Raw genomic sequence first — 20,451 nt, 5'->3', positions numbered from 1 at the left:
ATTCAGGGTAAAATTTCCAAAGCCTGCCGTACACCACATTTTGGTGTACGAACACTGAGATTACCTATAATCCTTTTGATTCTAAAAAGGTGAATTTTAGACTTATATCTAAACCTACTATAGAGGGGAATCAGAATTAATTTATTATGTTTTATGGTTGTCTTGATCATGCAAACTTTCTATTTATTTGTTAAAAAGAACACAAAAAATTAAAAGATCAAATCAGTCGTCGAAATTCTAATATTATTTGGATGAATATGGATGTTAGCTAGAGACAAAGCAGATTGTTGAATAAATAAGAATATGATAATAAATGTTGTAGCATGCCAGTAGTATTGTAAGTAATGTTGAAGTTATTAAAAAGAATTATGTTGCTTGTTTTTCTATTTTTTGCTTATTTCAGTTCTATTTTTGAAATCACCTATATATCTGCCAACTTAGAAAGGAGTAGGTCCGGTAAGAGCCCTTTTTGGCCCCAAAATATAGCAGTTTTACAAAATTGTTAAAATGTAAACTTTTAGTTTTTTATTGGATAGTAGAATGGTTCTGCTACATAAATATTGGCTGCTTTTGACAATACAATGCACATATATTGAGTACTAGCACCATTAAGTCATGCTAAATTACTGAAATCTTCACAATTCCAGCATTTTAGTTAAATTTTAGACGGTTTCCTTGTCAAAAGAAAGTGGCCGCATTCGTGTTCATCCAAAATATTGAAATTGAAGTTGTATTTGATGATAATACATAACATATATAAAGATTTAGGATGAACACGGATGCGGCCACTTTCATTTTTGACAAAAACTATCTGAAAAGTGGCATTTTTTCGCATATTTGGTAGATTTTTCTTATTTTAGCTTAAATCGGATCGCTTTTAATGACTAAAAGAGTTTAAATCTTTCACAAACAATAATTGAATCAAATGAAATAGACACTTAAGTGTTTAAAAAGTGGTCAAAATCTTTCGTCAGATTAAACTGAAATTTGAGGCCAAAATCGATCCTTACCGGACCTACTCCTTTGTTCGAAATACTCAATTTTAGGACTATTCTATGTCATGTTTTGTACAGTAAATGCTAAAATTTTGTAATGTTGGTTATTTGCTTTTTACTATATTTTTTTTTCTTTAATAATTTAAAAAAAAAAAAAACCTGTAAAATTAAAACACATTTCCAACTTATTCTTAAAGATCAAGCTATCTGAACTAATTTGACGAAAGGGAACTTGTAAGTTGGCAGTTATATATAGTTGGGATCAAGCTTATGTTTGTTTATATCAATATAAGTAATAAAATGGAGGGAACAAAAGTTTTAACTCTTATCTAAAATAGTTATTGCTGATCAATTTTAATATGCTAAGATTTGGTTAAAAAAAATCAAATAATGTCATGCTATAATACTACAATTATGCCTGTAATAATACTTATACATTTGCATACTTTAAAAAAATGAAATGATTTCAATGTATTGTCATTATGAAAGCTTTATCTTAGTTGATATAAGCCTTTTTGAATTACTAATAAATAATTGAATAACCCATTTTGTATAATTTGAAATAGTGACGCTACTTTTTTTTAAATGACAATTACTTAAAACTGATAACAACAAAAAACAGTAAGTTCAGAGTAAGTGATGCTCATAATTCAAACACGAAGGTCATGACATTGAAAGTTGAACAGCAACAAATTCATGGATTTTGATTGGATAAAAAAAGACTTATGGCAAGATTTTTATTTGACTGTTGTCTACCATGCCTCTTTAAATGAGTCTAAATGAAATTTACTACTCATGAAATCGATAAGCTGGTCTGTCTAACGATAATGGCACCACCTAAAAAAAATTACTTGATAATATTCCATAATGATAGAACTTTAGTAGGTTTTTCTATATGAATTAGATTTTGTATAAATAAGCTTATTCACCTGTGGAAAAAGTATATTCACCATGCTAAACATCGCATGCTTTTAACTGTATAATAACAAATACAATGTTTGACGTTAAGTTGGTTTTTGTAAATAACTGTTATTTTACATATATTATTCTGTCTCGGAACATGGAATAAAACAATTGCTGTCTTTTGTTTCGGTAAATATGTGGTTTAATTGACTTTTGAAAAACCTAGTGACATTCACTTTGGCTGTTTGCCTCGGTAAATATCAGTTTTTCAAAAGTCAAGAAAAACACTCATTTACCGAAACAAAAGACAGTAACTGTATTGTATTTGATGTACCTGTGTATACAAAAATAATCAAATACTTCTTGACTTTTGTTTGTTCTCAGAATTCTGGTGATCAAGTCCAAAGTCCAGCACCACCACAAGGGGAGACAACTAAACAATCAGATACTCCACAGACAAGGTTTGCTATATTTAGAATGGCATAGAACAAATACTGTAAATTCGGAAATTATGGCATGCATTTATTATTGCGATTTTGTCTTTTAAGACTTACATGCAATTTTTAATGTTTTAAGATTTTGAGAAAAATATTGTTTAATTTATATAAAATATTAAAAAATGTGAGTTCAAATTATTGTGTTTACAACTTGTCACATTTTTCGCATTAATAAAAACCTTGCAATAATTTTGAATTTACAGCACAGTGCAATTATAAAAGTAGATTTTTCTGTATTGTCCAGTGAGTCAATATTCTGTATTGTCCAGTGAGTCAATATTCTGTATTAATGACAGTGTTGCATCTGCAGATTCATCAGTATTTAAAATATTATAATGTCATCAGTAAGATTTGAAGTGTATGAATTTTTTATAGTCAATTCAATTGGTTGATTTATTCACATACAAAGCTGCTGCATAGTATTACAAAATAGTCTTACAAGATTTTACTGGCAGATGCTCACTTTAAAATTTTAAAATTCAGAGACTTCAAAAAAATCCAATCTTAGTATGGACATACATGTATAGGGTAATGAAAGGGATCTTGTCAAAAAAAAATAACAAAAACTTTTTTATAATGCCTCTGTTAGAATAAAATGTATTTTGAAAAAGCCTAATATTTTAATTAACTTCAGAAAGATATGAAAAAAAAACTGATTTCCTTCTCCTTTTTCAATTATTTTTTTAAAAACTTTTTAAAGGAGTTTTACCCTTGATGTGTTTTTAATGTTTGTGTAATTTAGGTGCTATCTCCTTTTATTTATACACCTACTCAGAACTATCTGGATAACATAGCAAAAAAAAAGAAGATAGATTGTATAGCCTGAATGTATTTATTTTGATCATATTTCTGTTTTTGTTTTTTTTTCAATGTATATATTTGTATTTTTTAGGCAAAAAGAAACAGTAACAGGCAGCACTCCATCAATAAAAATTGCAGAAATAATGGTTGATAATCAGTAAGTTATCAAATATAAAAAAGAAGATGTGGTATGATTGCCAATGAGGAACTCTCCACAAGAGACAAAATGACACAGAAATTTACAACTATAGGTCACTGTATGGCCTTCAACAATGATCAACGCCTATACAGCTCCTGACTTGGGACAGACACATACATACATAATGTGGCAGGGTTTAACATGCTAGCAGGATCCCCTAATTTAGGATAGTGTGTGGACAGTACAGCATAACAACAAACTATAAAAATCAGTTGAAAAAGGCCTAACTCATGGATATCAGATCAATACGAATAGAAAAACATCAAACAAAAACACAGAGTGGACAGGGCCGGGTACTTGTATATCAACAAAAAAGACATAGTTAATTGATTGAAGAAAGATGATGAGTTTAAGACCATAATAAATTGTTGAATTTAACATAATTTTTTTTTACCTGAGACAATAGCTAAACATTGAGCTTGCATATGCAGGGATTACTTGCTTGATTGGTTTGTCTGAATGAAAATTAGCTTAAGTATGCTCTTACAGCAGAATGAATTGAGTGTGTAGGTAAAGGAAATATCTTTTGATGAGCATGCCGTCTAGTTGAACCATGAAGTCATTATTAGGTTAATTAAACTACCCTCCTTTAAGAGTAGACTATTCCGACAGATAACCAATATACCTGTTTGTAGGATTAAACTTCACTGAAAGGAGGGTAGTATACCTAACCTAATAATGACTTCACGGTTCAGCTAACAAGCAAACAAACCAAAGATTCTACCTTTACTGACATACTCGATGTATTCTTCTGAAATTAGTTGTACATATTATGCAATAACTTGTATAACCGTTTTCGTATGTTTCAGATTTGGTTTACCATTACTGTCTAAACAACCAGGATTACCCCACAACTGTTTTATAGCTGAGGAAGCTGTTAATTGGTGTGTACAGGAAGTAGAGGGCATTAAAACTATCACAGCAGCTATAGTATTAATGCAGGTTTGTAGATAAAACAGAATCACTATAAACTTAGTAATGTAGACATGTAGACAATAAACATAACAACACTCAAGTTTTTACTTCAAATTATCTGTTTGTTTGGTTGACATGTTTCACCTATAGATAGGCGTCATCATGATGGTTTACATGTTCATTCTTTTCAAGATGACTGTGAATACCTAGTGGTATCCACTCCTTGTACCCTACTGCACAATCACCACTTCAGGTGTTGTTTCACTTATATTTTTACATTATAATGTAGACATGGTAAAAATATATTTTTACATAATAATCTATACATGGTAAAAAAATAGTATCTAAAACATTTATTCATACCGATTTCCTGTGTATTTACACCTATTCACTCTTTCATCTGAAAGATATATGTTAGAGGATTTACTTAAATAATGTTGACAAATTGATTGCTTTGTGTATGCTTTGTTTACATGTGCTATAGAAATATAAGAAAAGGGGAGGGTAATCCATTCAAATACTGTATCTGTTTTTAGTTATTTGTGTATTTTTGTCATTCACTAGTTTAATAGTTTAAACATATTTATTTAGAGTGGATTGGGAAACAAGTTTTGCAACTTATATTAATCCCTCTTCACTTTGTCATTCACTAACACCATGTTCATAGTTTTGTTCATGCTTTGATAATTTTTTCTTCATAAAATATTCAAATTTTCAAATTTTCGGCATTATTTATGTGAAATTCGCAAAATTCAGCTTTTTTACTCCAAATCATAATTTTTTAACCCAAAACGGCAAAATTTTAAAAAAATTTATGAGGCTGTACAAATTCCTCACACTGAAAGATGTCCATTCCAAGTGTTTTGTACATAAAACTATTTTTTATGTCAAAAAAGTATACTAGTTTGGCTTCAATTCTTCCATATTCTTTCAAAAAATGTTCCCTCATTTCAAATTCTCGTAAATTCCGTAAATTTCCTCTGATTTTGACACGGTTTTCAACAAATGGAAGCGCCATGTTTACACTTTCATCTGGGTATTTATCAAAGAAAGATAACTCATGTTTGCATTGTTTTGAGCGGGAAAAATATAAGAGGTATTCCAATCCCGGTAAAACGGGACTCAGCGTCAGCTGTCTGAAACGTGAATCCCGGCAAAAGGGTTAATTGTTACTTACAAATCTGTTCAGGTACCACATATGAACATCCTGATTACTGATGTTTTCTGTTTCAGAGATTACACATATTCAAATCACATTAATTGTTACTTACAAATCTGTTCAAGTCACAAGACAAAAAAATCCCAAATAATCTTTTGATAATTGTTTGTATATATATAAGAGAAATATCTTTAAAACATATATTCATATTAAAGTTACGAAATGTGTTACTATATTTGAACTAGAGGCTCTAAAATGCCTGTGTCGCTCACCTTGGTCTATGTGAATATTAAACAAAGGAAGCAGATGGATTCCTGACAAAATTGTGTTTTGGTGATGGTGATGTGTTTGTACATCTTACTTTACTGAAACATTCTTGCTGCTTACAATTATCTCTATCTATAATGAACTTGGCCCAGTAGTTTCAGTGGACAATGTTAGTAAAAATTTACAAATTTTATGAAAATTGTTAAAAATTGACTTAAAAGGACAATAACTCCTAAGGGGTCGGGTCAATTGACCGTTTTGGTCATGTTGATTCATTTGTAGATCTTACTTTGCTGAACATTATTGCTGTTTACAGTTTATCTCTATCTATAATAATATTCAAGATAATAACCAAAAACAGCAAAATTTCCTTAAAATTACCAATTCAGGGGCAGCAACCCAACATCAGGTTGTCCGATTCATCTGAAAATTGTAGAGGAGATAGATCTTCACCTGATAAACAATTTTACCTCATGTCAGATTTGCTCTAAATGCTTTGGTTTTTTAGTTATAAGCCAAAAACTGTGTTTTACCCCTATGTTCTATTTTTAGCCATGTCGGCCATCTTGGTTGGTTTGGCAGGTCACGCCACACATTTTTTAAACTAGATACCCCAAAGATGATTGTGGCCAAGTTTGGATTAATTTGGCCAAGCAGTTTCAGGAGAAGATGTTTGTAAAAGATATATAAAATTTACGAAAAATGGTTAAAAATTTACATTAAAGGGCAATAATTCTTAAAAGGGTCACTTGACCATTTTGGTCATGTTGACTAATTTGTAAATCTTACTTTGCTGAACATTATTGCTGTTTACAGTTTATCTCTATCTATAATAATATTCAAAGTAATAACAAAAAACAGCAAAATTTCCTTAAAATTACCAATTCAGGAACAGCAACCCTAAAACGGGTTGTCCAATTTATCAGAAAATTTCAGGGCAGATAGATTTTGATCTGATTTACAATTTTACCACTGTCAGATTTGCTCTAAACGCTTTGGTTTCTGAGTTATAAGCCCAAAACTGCCTTTTGCCCCTATGTTCTATTTTTAGCCATGGCAGCCATCTTGGTTGGTTTGGCGGGTCACCTGACACAATTTTTAAACTAGATACCTCAATGATGATTGTGGCCAAGTTTGGTTTAATTTGGCCTAGCAGTTTCAGAGGAGAAGATTTTTGTAAAAGATAAATAAAATTTACGAAAAATGGTTAAAAATTGACTTTAAAGGGCAATAACTCCTAAAGGGGTCAACTGACCATTTTGGTCATGTTGACTTATTTGTAAATCTTACTTTGCTGAACATTATTGCTGTTTGAAGTTTATCTCTATCTATAATAATATTCAAGATAATAACCAAAAACAGCAAAATTTCCCTAAAATTACCAATTCAGGGGCAGCAACCCAACAATGGGTTGTCTGATTCATCTGAAAATTTCAGGGCAGATAGATCTTGACCTGATAAACAATTTTACAAAGTTGGTTTGTATACAATAGTTCAAGAATAGAAATAAGTGTTTTTTGTTCAAGGAAAATAATCAGAAAAAATGAATTGTGACTTTTTGTCCTGTGACTTTCTGGCACTGTCCTTCATTCATACAAAAGAGTATCGGAATAACTGCGTATTTGAAATCAGAGAAGTAAGGACAAGAGGAAACATCTTATCAAAATATCAAGATTGGAGAATGATGGGGTGCTAAAATAAATAAAGAATAGAGAATGATGGGGAAAATTTACAAAGAAAAGAGAAATAAATTGGGAATGTCTACATGTCCATGGTAATACAAATATATGCCCCGCTGATCTTATTTTAACAAGGAAACATTTAGAATAAATACAGGCTCATTAAAATGCATATTTCCTCTATAATTTCTAAGTTTTATGAAAAAAGGTAAGTCCCGCATAGCCGGGTTTGGGTATCAATGTGAACAAAATAAATCACCTTTGATGGTATTTTATGAAAACACTATTTAATCAAAGTATACGAAAATAGTATCATTTTAACAAGATAACAATCGGGGAAAAGAATAACACTATGGAATTGCATGTATAATCGTAAATTTCTAAGTTTTATGAAAAAAAGGTAGTTCTCACAAAGCTGGATTTGAGTATTAATGTGAAAAATAAATAAATCACCTTTGATGGTATTTTATGAAAACACTATTTGATCAAAATAAACGAAAATAGTATCATTTTAATGGAATAACAATCGGGAGTAGAATAACACTATAAAATTGCATATATTATCGTAAATTTCCAAGTTTTATGAAAATAAAATGGTGGGTCACACCGGTTCTATAGCATTGAAAGAGGGGAAGCTGAATGGACCGAATTTAAATAGGTCTGCATTGGATTATTATCATCATCTCAGCACATTATAGTATAAACAAATCGGTGGAACTAGTTAGATGTATCTTTTGAATATACTTACATGCTTTAGCTGTGAAAGCAATAGACATAAACGAGAAAAAAAATCTGTAAGGGTATCGTCCCTCTTTACAACAATGGCGGAATTTTCTCATCTCGATCCTCCTTCATCCCAGGTCACATCATAATCCAAAGCACTTCCAGTACCTAAGTGATTTCATTGGCCGTTATATAGACTCTACTACGAGTTGCCAATCTCTTGTATTATATGTCTCTGTATGTATGAACATCCTGATTACTGATGTTTTCTGTTTCAGAGATTAATTGATGATCAGGTGATTGTGCATGCCTCAGGAAATCCTAAACATAAATTTATCTATGGCTTCTACTTGTACTGTGTTATTCCTAACAAAGAAAAAGGTAGGTGCACATTGTGAAAGTTATTCCAGTTTCATTCATGCTACCAAGAAAAAGCACTTTACAATGAAATACTCACATTTGTTTTAAGGGTTATGCCCCTTCTGTAGCTATTTTTGCATGAAATTTTTAAACTTCAATTGTATTAAAACTACAGATATAATGAATAATAGAGATAGGCCATTTTGTACATATACTGAGGGTAAACTTGATGCAAAGTATTTTTATTTACTGTGTCCTTGCATTTATAAGAAAAAGAGGACTTGGTGGCAAATAAACTTTTTTAAGAGATTTTTGTTATAAAATTTGAAACATTGATTACTCACTTGCTTTTCTATAATGTGCTAGTGTTTATTTTTTACAAAAAGTTCTAACCAACCTGTAAATTCAAAAATACCTCCTGCTGAGTCACTAAAGTCGAGCTCACCCTAAAAGGTGTACATGATTTGCTCAATTTTTTTATTTGTTATAACCAATAACTACAATAATAAATTTCTTTTAAGGAAATCAATGCTAGCACTGCATGCAATAATCCTATATCTATCAGTCATCAACTCGCCAAATATGAGAGTACAAGGGGAAAGGCTGTGGGTTTTCTATAAAATGTTCATATGTTAGCATTGAATCAACACAAGGGTATATAATCCTCAAAATATAATTATAAACATCTGTAAGATCAACAATTTTAGTGTCAACCTTTCTTATTCTTAATAGCAAATTGCTGTACTCTATGTAAATATGAATTTGTTAATATTTGTTTTTCAAGCTCCAGAATTCATGGTTTATAACAGTACTTTTGAGAATGAGTGGTGTGAAGTTGTGGTATCAACGTCTAATAGGAATCAATCAAAGGATAAATTTCACCTAGGTGATGACGGATCCTCAAGACCATATGATAATATAATAGATGCTGAAAATGATGATTGGAGAACACAGACGGGATTGTCTTTTAGGAGTCAAGGCTGGGGTCAACAATCAGGTAAAAATAATATAACTTTATTAAAAAAAATGATGCTTAGGTTAAGGTTTAAATATACAATGTATATGATTGAGGTTATTGTTAGTATACAATTCAATACATAAGCTGCAATGGATAGAAATCGACCTTATGCAAATAAATATCAATACATATGTCAACCTTTTTCAGTTGAAAGAAATCTCTATGCAATGTCTGTAACCTTTTTTGAAAATTGATATGTTCTTAGAAGAATACAAAACTAGACCAAAATTAATCATTTATTTCTAATTTGAATTTTACAAAATCTTTCAAAATCTTAAGCATGTACATATATACGTGCATAAGATCCAGTTCTATCCCAAGCAGCTCATATAGACATATCAGAAGAATATGTTCATGATAAAAAGAACAATAAAATTACTAAGTAAGTGTTAATAAATCATTTTGTTTAACTCTTCTTTTTTTATATGCACTAAAATTTATCTTTAGAAAAAGTTTACCTAAAAACCTATAAATCGTTCTATTCAAAGTTCTTGTTGAAAACATATACTGTAAACCAACTTATTTTTCGCGGATACTTTATTTCGCGTTTTATCCTTTCTTCACCACTTCGCGGCTATTTAATTTTGCAATCTGATTTACTTGATGAAGTTTGATAAGGTAAGATCCAAGGTTTACATATTCGCGACAATTTATATTTGCATCATTTTTCTTCTCGCGAAAGTCGCGAAAATAAGTTGGTTTACAGTATATGCTCCATGCTTTCCAAATTTTCATCTGAGTATTCATAACAAAAATTTTCAAAAGACAAATGACAAGGAAAATAGTGTCATATCTTTAAAAGCTTAGAAATGAAGTAAAGATCACAACTTTAATATAAACAACTCCTCAAACCAATTTATCAATGAAAAATATAATTCCGAGAAAAAAAAATCAAGCTGTGTACATTATCATTCTACTCTGTATGTTTAGGATTGTTTGTCTATGTGAGAATTTCTTTCAGATTTGATTCTAAATATAAAACATAACGGTGAGTGGAATCTCACAACGCTTTGCTGATGCTCTAGATTGTAGTACTACTTTAATCTATTTATATATGATTTTATTCAGTTTGTTATACGATATCTATACCAAGTCTATGATATTGAATGTTCGTCTTTAAAGCTTTAAAATTTATCTTGGTGATTGATACTTTAAAAGTATTTTTTTAAAACAGAATATATTGCAATTTGCTCAACTTCATTTTTATTGCAGATCAATGTTAGCTTTTGCCTTCACTTTCTACATTTTTCTTAGTTCCAAGATTTAAAATCATTATTTTACAAATGAGTCTGGAAAATAAGGCTATTGGTACTTTACGGAACGGAACGGAACGGAACGGAACGGAACAGAATTTGATTTAAGGTATCCAAAGGGGGCATTTATCAAAATTTCGAAAAATCTTTAAAACAAAACAAACTTTAAAATTTCTGTGTTTTACGGTTTTCCATATACAAATAACACAAATGCATACTTAATCTCATCTTCACAGGTGAAATGTGCAATAATGTATAACATCGGGAACTATTCTGTAAATGAATATGTCGGATTGTCCTGATAAATTATCATGAAATTAACGCATTTGCAAGTCATGCATTATGATATCTAGACTGACCTCACGTCGTCCTTTCCGACGATGATTAGAAACATTGGTTCTGATTTTAACTTTTTAAATTTATTATTCCGTTCCGTTCCGTTCCGCAAAGTACCAATTGCTCTGAGGAATTGGTATTTAACGGAATCGAACGGAAACAGACATCTTTAATGTTATTAAAGCAGTATGATAACAAAAATTGTCTGACACCCCTTTTTGCACGAGAAATAAGTGTTTTAGATAGCATTCCCGACCTGATAAATAATTAAGAATTTAAAACAAAGGCAGCTTAGACAAAAAGTCTTACTCCTTCCATTGGTAATTATATTTTTTAAAAGAGGCCTTCCACCTCTCGTGCCGAGGAGGATTAGAAACAGTAATCAAGTTGAATCTGATTTAAACTTTTTAATTTATTATTCCGTTCCGTTCCGTTCCGCAAAGTACCAATTGCTCTGAGGAATTGGTATTTAACGGAATCGAACGGAACCAGACATTTATAATGTAATAAAAGCAGTATGATAAAAAAAATGTGTCTGACACCCCTTTTTGCAGAAGAAATAAGTGTTTTAGATAGCATTCCCGACCAGATAAATAATTAAGAATTTAAAACAAAGGCAGCTTAGACAAAAAGTCTTACTCCTTCCATTGGTAATTATATTTTTTAAAAGAGACCTTCCACCTCTCGTGCCGACGAGGGTTAGAAACAGTAATCAAGTTGAATCTGATTTAAACTTTTTAATTTATTATTCCGTTCCGTTCCGTTTCGCAAAGTACCAATTGCTCTGAGGAATTGGTATTTAACGGAATCGAACGGAACCAGACATTTATAATGTAATAAAAGCAGTATGATGAAAAAAATGTGTCTGACACCCCTTTTTGCAGAAGAAATAAGTGTTTTAGATAGCATTCCCGACCAGATAAATAATTAAGAATTTAACACAAAGACCGGATAGACAAAAAGTCTTACTTCTTCCATTGGTAATTATATTTTTTAAAAGAGGCCTTCCATCTTTCGTTCCGACGAGGATGAGAAACAGTGATCAAGTTGAATCCGATTTAAACTTTTTAATTTATTATTCCGTTCCGTTCCGTTCCGCAAAGTACCAATTGCTCTGAGGAATTGGTATTTAACGGAATCGAACGGAACCAGACATTTATAATGTAATAAAAGCAGTATGATGAAAAAAATGTGTCTGACACCTCTTTTTGCAGAAGAAATAAGTGTTTTAGATAGCATTCCCGACCAGATAAATAATTAAGAATTTAAAACAAAGGCAGCTTAGACAAAAACAAAAAATCTTACTCCTTCCATTGGTAATTATATTTTTCAAAAGAGGCCTTCCACCTCTCGTGCCGACGAGGATTAGAAACAGTAATCAAGTTGAATCTGATTTAAACTTTTTAATTTATTATTCCGTTCCGTTCCGTTCCGCAAAGTACCAATTGCTCTGAGGAATTGGTATTTAACGGAATCGAACGGAACCAGACATTTATAATGTAATAAAAGCAGTATGATGAAAAAAATGTGTCTGACACCCCTTTTTGCAGAAGAAATAAGTGTTTTAGATAGCATTCCCGACCAGATAAATAATTAAGAATTTAACACAAAGACCGGATAGACAAAAAGTCTTACTTCTTCCATTGGTAATTATATTTTTTAAAAGAGGCCTTCCACCTTTCGTTCCGACGAGGATTAGAAACAGTGATCAAGTTGAATCCGATTTAAACTTTTTAATTTATTATTCCGTTCCGTTCCGTTCCGCAAAGTACCAATTGCTCTGAGGAATTGGTATTTAACGGAATCGAACGGAACCAGACATTTATAATGTAATAAAAGCAGTATGATGAAAAAAATGTGTCTGACACCTCTTTTTGCAGAAGAAATAAGTGTTTTAGATAGCATTCCCGACCAGATAAATAATTAAGAATTTAAAACAAAGGCAGCTTAGACAAAAACAAAAAATCTTACTCCTTCCATTGGTAATTATATTTTTCAAAAGAGGCCTTCCACCTCTCGTGCCGACGAGGATTAGAAACAGTAATCAAGTTGAATCTGATTTAAACTTTTTAATTTATTATTCCGTTCCGTTCCGTTCCGCAAAGTACCAATTGCTCTGAGGAATTGGTATTTAACGGAATCGAACGGAACCAGACATTTATAATGTAATAAAAGCAGTATGATGAAAAAAATGTGTCTGACACCCCTTTTTGCAGAAGAAATAAGTGTTTTAGATAGCATTCCCGACCAGATAAATAATTAAGAATTTAACACAAAGGCCGGATAGACAAAAAGTCTTACTCCTTCCATTGGTAATTATATTTTTTAAAAGAGGCCTTCCACCTCTCGTGCCGACGAGGGTTAGAAACAGTAATCAAGTTGAATTTGATTTAAACTTTTTAATTTATTATTCCGTTCCGTTCCGTTCCGCAAAGTACCAATTGCTCTGAGGAATTGGTATTTAACGGAATCGAACGGAACCAGACATTTATAATGTAATAAAAGCAGTATGATGAAAAAAATGTGTCTGACACCCCTTTTTGCAGAAGAAATAAGTGTTTTAGATAGCATTCCCGACCAGATAAATAATTAAGAATTTAAAACAAAGGCAGCTTAGACAAAAACAAAAAATCTTACTCCTTCCATTGGTAATTATATTTTTCAAAAGAGGCCTTCCACCTCTCGTGCCGACGAGGATTAGAAACAGTAATCAAGTTGAATCTGATTTAAACTTTTTAATTTATTATTCCGTTCCGCAAAGTACCAATTGCTCTGAGGAATTGGTATTTAACGGAATCGAACGGAACCAGACATTTATAATGTAATAAAAGCAGTATGATGAAAAAAATGTGTCTGACACCCCTTTTTGCAGAAGAAATAAGTGTTTTAGATAGCATTCCCGACCAGATAAATAATTAAGAATTTAAAACAAAGGCAGCTTAGACAAAAACAAAAAATCTTACTCCTTCCATTGGTAATTATATTTTTCAAAAGAGGCCTTCCACCTCTCGTGCCGACGAGGATTAGAAACAGTAATCAAGTTGAATCTGATTTAAACTTTTTAATTTATTATTCCGTTCCGTTCCGTTCCGCAAAGTACCAATTGCTCTGAGGAATTGGTATTTAACGGAATCGAACGGAACCAGACATTTATAATGTAATAAAAGCAGTATGATGAAAAAAATGTGTCTGACACCCCTTTTTGCAGAAGAAATAAGTGTTTTAGATAGCATTCCCGACCAGATAAATAATTAAGAATTTAAAACAAAGGCAGCTTAGACAAAAACAAAAAATCTTACGCCTTCCATTGGTAATTATATTTTTCAAAAGAGGCCTTCCACCTCTCGTGCCGACGAGGATTAGAAACAGTAATCAAGTTGAATCTGATTTAAACTTTTTAATTTATTATTCCGTTCCGTTCCGTTCCGCAAAGTACCAATTGCTCTGAGGAATTGGTATTTAACGGAATCGAACGGAACCAGACATTTATAATGTAATAAAAGCAGTATGATGAAAAAAATGTGTCTGACACCCCTTTTTGCAGAAGAAATAAGTGTTTTAGATAGCATTCCCGACCAGATAAATAATTAAGAATTTAACACAAAGACCGGATAGACAAAAAGTCTTACTTCTTCCATTGGTAATTATATTTTTTAAAAGAGGCCTTCCACCTTTCGTTCCGACGAGGATGAGAAACAGTGATCAAGTTGAATCCGATTTAAACTTTTTAATTTATTATTCCGTTCCGTTCCGTTCCGCAAAGTACCAATTGCTCTGAGGAATTGGTATTTAACGGAATCGAACGGAACCAGACATTTATAATGTAATAAAAGCAGTATGATGAAAAAAATGTGTCTGACACCCCTTTTTGCAGAAGAAATAAGTGTTTTAGATAGCATTCCCGACCAGATAAATAATTAAGAATTTAAAACAAAGGCAGCTTAGACAAAAACAAAAAATCTTACGCCTTCCATTGGTAATTATATTTTTCAAAAGAGGCCTTCCACCTCTCGTGCCGACGAGGATTAGAAACAGTAATCAAGTTGAATCTGATTTAAACTTTTTAATTTATTATTCCGTTCCGTTCCGTTCCGCAAAGTACCAATTGCTCTGAGGAATTGGTATTTAACGGAATCGAACGGAACCAGACATTTATAATGTAATAAAAGCAGTATGATGAAAAAAATGTGTCTGACACCCCTTTTTGCAGAAGAAATAAGTGTTTTAGATAGCATTCCCGACCAGATAAATAATTAAGAATTTAACACAAAGACCGGATAGACAAAAAGTCTTACTTCTTCCATTGGTAATTATATTTTTTAAAAGAGGCCTTCCACCTTTCGTTCCGACGAGGATGAGAAACAGTGATCAAGTTGAATCCGATTTAAACTTTTTAATTTATTATTCCGTTCCGTTCCGTTCCGCAAAGTACCAATTGCTCTGAGGAATTGGTATTTAACGGAATCGAACGGAACCAGACATTTATAATGTAATAAAAGCAGTATGATGAAAAAAATGTGTCTGACACCTCTTTTTGCAGAAGAAATAAGTGTTTTAGATAGCATTCCCGACCAGATAAATAATTAAGAATTTAAAACAAAGGCAGCTTAGACAAAAACAAAAAATCTTACTCCTTCCATTGGTAATTATATTTTTCAAAAGAGGCCTTCCACCTCTCGTGCCGACGAGGATTAGAAACAGTAATCAAGTTGAATCTGATTTAAACTTTTTAATTTATTATTCCGTTCCGTTCCGTTCCGCAAAGTACCAATTGCTCTGAGGAATTGGTATTTAACGGAATCGAACGGAACCAGACATTTATAATGTAATAAAAGCAGTATGATGAAAAAAATGTGTCTGACACCCCTTTTTGCAGAAGAAATAAGTGTTTTAGATAGCATTCCCGACCAGATAAATAATTAAGAATTTAACACAAAGGCCGGATAGACAAAAAGTCTTACTTCTTCCATTGGTAATTATATTTTTTAAAAGAGGCCTTCCACCTCTCGTGCCGACGAGGGTTAGAAACAGTAATCAAGTTGAATTTGATTTAAACTTTTTAATTTATTATTCCGTTCCGTTCCGTTCCGCAAAGTACCAATTGCTCTGAGGAATTGGTATTTAACGGAATCGAACGGAACCAGACATTTATAATGTAATAAAAGCAGTATGATGAAAAAAATGTGTCTGACACCCCTTTTTGCAGAAGAAATAAGTGTTTTAGATAGCATTCCCGACCAGATAAATAATTAAGAATTTAAAACAAAGGCAGCTTAGACAAAAACAAAAAATCTTACTCCTTCCATTGGTAATTATATTTTTCAAAAGAGGCCTTCCACCTCTCGTGCCGACGAGGATTAGAAACAGTAATCAAGTTGAATCTGATTTAAACTTTTTAATTTATTATTCCGTTCCGTTCCGTTCCGTTCCGCAAAGTACCAATTGCTCTGAGGAATTGGTATTTAACGGAATCGAACGGAACCAGACATTTATAATGTAATAAAAGCAGTATGATGAAAAAAATGTGTCTGACACCCCTTTTTGCAGAAGAAATAAGTGTTTTAGATAGCATTCCCGACCAGATAAATAATTAAGAATTTAAAACAAAGGCAGCTTAGACAAAAACAAAAAATCTTACTCCTTCCATTGGTAATTATATTTTTCAAAAGAGGCCTTCCACCTCTCGTGCCGACGAGGATTAGAAACAGTAATCAAGTTGAATCTGATTTAAACTTTTTAATTTATTATTCCGTTCCGTTCCGTTCCGTTCCGCAAAGTACCAATTGCTCTGAGGAATTGGTATTTAACGGAATCGAACGGAACCAGACATTTATAATGTAATAAAAGCAGTATGATGAAAAAAATGTGTCTGACACCCCTTTTTGCAGAAGAAATAAGTGTTTTAGATAGCATTCCCGACCAGATAAATAATTAAGAATTTAAAACAAAGGCAGCTTAGACAAAAACAAAAAATCTTACTCCTTCCATTGGTAATTATATTTTTTAAAAGAGGCCTTCCACCTTTCGTTCCGACGAGGATTAGAAACAGTGATCAAGTTGAATCTGATTTAAACTTTTTAATTTATTATTCCGTTCCGTTCCGTTCCGCAAAGTACCAATTGCTCTGAGGAATTGGTATTTAACGGAATCGAACGGAAACAGACATCAACAAATGTAATAAAATCAGTATGATAAAAAAAGGCTGACACTTCTTTTTTTGAATGAGTGGTAATTGTTTTATATAGCATTCTCGACCTGATCATTAATAAATAATTTAACACAAATGCAGGTTACCCAAAATCCATCCATTCCTTATTATATTTTAAAATTTTCGGGAAAAAAAATGATGAAATGGGCAAAAAAAAGTTGTCGTTAATTATTAAAGTTCGGAATGAGTTGCTACATTTGTATGTCTAAAGTAATGTTGATCATCTTGGAATTCATTTGAATGTAAGTTTTAAATTGTGCTAATGAATATCATGCATGTGTATTTAAGTTAAAAAAAAAATGAAAAAAAATGTCTTGAATAAAAACAAAGCTCTCGTCAATTATACCCGGCGTCATTACAAAATTTTTTAATTTTTATTTTATTTTAGTCAAGATATGCATTTTGTATCATAATAATTTGCATATTTTTAGACTGTTTCATGTAATACGTGTTTTTTAAGTATTACAGATCGAATTTAGAAAATAAAGGACTTATGAGTGAAACTGTTCTACACAACTATCTCAGGTCTATTCCACTCGTCATCACAGTACACAACAGACAAAATATTAATTTTCACCTGCTAAGAGACGGGCTTCATCATAAAAGAATATGGGCACAAAAGTGGTTTAGAAGATTACCACTTGACATATGCCAACAGTATTGGTTAGATAGGGAATCATTTTCAGTACACGTCGATCCACAGGATTGAAAATAACAATCTTTTATAAATTGCAATTTAATAATAAACATGACTGACGATACAGTAGTAGAGACGGGTTCTGATCGAAAAGTCAGCGAAGATTCCCCGCCAAATGGTGATCAGTTGGGCATAAAAATGCTTAACGTGTTAGAAAGAATGGGGAACGACATGGGAACCTTGGCTGACACCATGACATATGTTTAGAAAACAGGATGAGGTTTCTGCCAATACAATGCAGCTACTCTACCAACAAAGTAGAAGTATAGAAGAATTGAACAATACGTTTTTGCAGAACCGGGAGACATCGAAATCCGACATTAAGAGCACAGGAACTAATACTTCCGGTTACACAGTTGACGATTTTTCTGGGTCTTCTATTTGTCCAAAGTATGGATTATATGATGGAAATAATGAACACCTAGACCCTAAGTTAGGCGAAAACAAACCAGTTGACAGTTTTCAGGTTGGCCAAGAGAACAGTCACAGACAATCTCTGTTCGGTCAAGATAGCAAGCCGAAATCGGTTTTACAGTTCGGTCATGGGAACAGTCCCAGACCACCTTCATTTAGTTTAGATAATCAACCAATAGGATATTTGCAGTTCGGTCGAGGGAACAGTCCCAGGCCATCGTCCCAGAATACAGATGATGACATACAGACCGGAAGTTTGCAGTTTGGTCGCGGGAACAGTCCCAGACTAAATTCAAATTCACACACACCATTGTCATCAACACAAAGGGATACAACACAGAATTTAGATGATGACAGACAGAACGGGAGTTTGCAGTTTGGTCGCGGGAACAGTCCCAGACTAAATGCTAATTCACACACACCATTGTCATCAAAACCAAGGGATACCACAACACTCCCCCCTTTTAAACCGTTGTTAAGCACTATAGAAAGATGAGAGTCTAGGTCGAGTTCTATGAACACAAATAATAGACAAGATTTGATAAGAAACATACAACCTTCGTTTTCTAGTGATATTGAAGCTATGCACAGTAGTTACAATACACAGCAGACAAGACAAAAAGTACCAAATAGTGACGTTCCCCACCAAAAACTTCCAACATTCGACGGGAAGGATGATTCACTAGTAACCCGAATTTAGCTTGAACGGACAAAAACGTGTTAACGCTATTTAAATGAGATTAATTGTTATTTGATAAAGATTGACAAAAATTAAAAATTATTTTTAATTCATTTCAATTCATTTCAATTCATTTTAACGCCAGTCAAATAGATTTCTTTGCGGTGAATCAATTGAAATCAAGTTGCTGGTAATGTACGTCAAACTATTAGGCCACGCCCCCGTTAAACTATTTCAAACTGGCATCAATTCGTTTTAAGCATCGTTGAGACCCAAGCTTTGTACAGGTTAATCACTGAAGCAAGACAAACTTGATTTATTTATCTTTTTTTTTCATCAAATTTTATCGAATTTAGTTATATGCGTGTATTCTCAGTTAAGTCGCATGCTTCACAATTTTTAACAAATGAATGCACAATACATGTGACATTAAAGAAATTTAGATAAAAACATTGAAATATTGATGCACGGTTTAAGAAATGTGAATCTGTTGAAAATAAAATAGTAGAATGTATAACATAATTTGAATTTGCCAAAATGCTGTAGATCTTTATCTCACATATTCGTTTTAAAAATTGTTAAGTGCTAAGAAAACTAGTGGAATCTAAGTAACGTGTGGTACCTTGCAATTGCTTACGAGACTTTAGGTATTCCTGAATATTTATCGTTTCTGTTTTTCTGTTTTACTATATTGTACTCGTAAATTAGATATGTAACGAAAATAATAGTAACTTCACAGAAATTATTCATTGCGTATATAATTTAAATCTTATATTTTCGGTAGACAACAAATATTCACTAGCTGTATATTAATATATGAAATTACTTGAAATGAAAAACAATGTTTTGTTAAATAATAAAATTGATGAAGATAATGTTGACATTTGTTGAATTTTAATAATAAACAGTAAAGTCTTGCTCAAAATTGTAAATGAAGTAACAGATCAATGAGCTTTTAAACTGAGTTAAATTGTAATACCGGTCGCTGGAGCAAAACAGGCGTAAATTGTGGAAGAGCATATAGTGGACGAGCATATTGAAGCGTTGTTACGATTCGTATATTATCGTGCTATCATGCACCTTGACGTACAAAAAATCTTGTAATAAATGAACATGTATCCTGTATATATGAGATAAATTTTAGTTTGCGATAACACCGGGTAGGTTTAGTTAAACGATCTTGACTGGCTATTAGTCGGCATTATCTTACGCCTTTTAATATACTCTAGCGTTAAATCAAGTCTGTTAAGACTGTTTTGGAAAAATCTAGACCAATCATAAAAAGTAACGTTTAAAAATGTCAGATCGGTTTAGTGTGTCAAAATGATATTAGGAGTTTCATGTGGAT

At 32.1% G+C, this 20,451-nt stretch overlaps 1 protein-coding gene across 1 annotated transcript in view; it reads left to right on the top strand.

The window, feature by feature from the left end:
* The window catches only part of LOC134727401 (GATOR complex protein Iml1-like), a 104,472-nt gene that overhangs the window by 58,175 nt on the left and 25,846 nt on the right, over window positions 1-20,451 (top strand). The window contains exons 30-35 of the mRNA XM_063591782.1: window positions 323-337; window positions 2,283-2,359; window positions 3,288-3,353; window positions 4,205-4,337; window positions 8,417-8,519; window positions 9,283-9,495. Of these exons, the coding sequence (XP_063447852.1) occupies window positions 323-337; window positions 2,283-2,359; window positions 3,288-3,353; window positions 4,205-4,337; window positions 8,417-8,519; window positions 9,283-9,495 (607 nt within the window). The remainder of the gene's footprint in view (window positions 1-322; window positions 338-2,282; window positions 2,360-3,287; window positions 3,354-4,204; window positions 4,338-8,416; window positions 8,520-9,282; window positions 9,496-20,451) is intronic.

This window comes from Mytilus trossulus, chromosome 8 (assembly GCF_036588685.1).
Source record: "Mytilus trossulus isolate FHL-02 chromosome 8, PNRI_Mtr1.1.1.hap1, whole genome shotgun sequence".
Classification (NCBI taxonomy): Eukaryota; Metazoa; Mollusca; class Bivalvia; order Mytilida; family Mytilidae; genus Mytilus; species Mytilus trossulus.
Note: the sequence above shows the minus strand (reverse complement) of the source record. Positions and strands in the feature narration are given on the sequence as shown.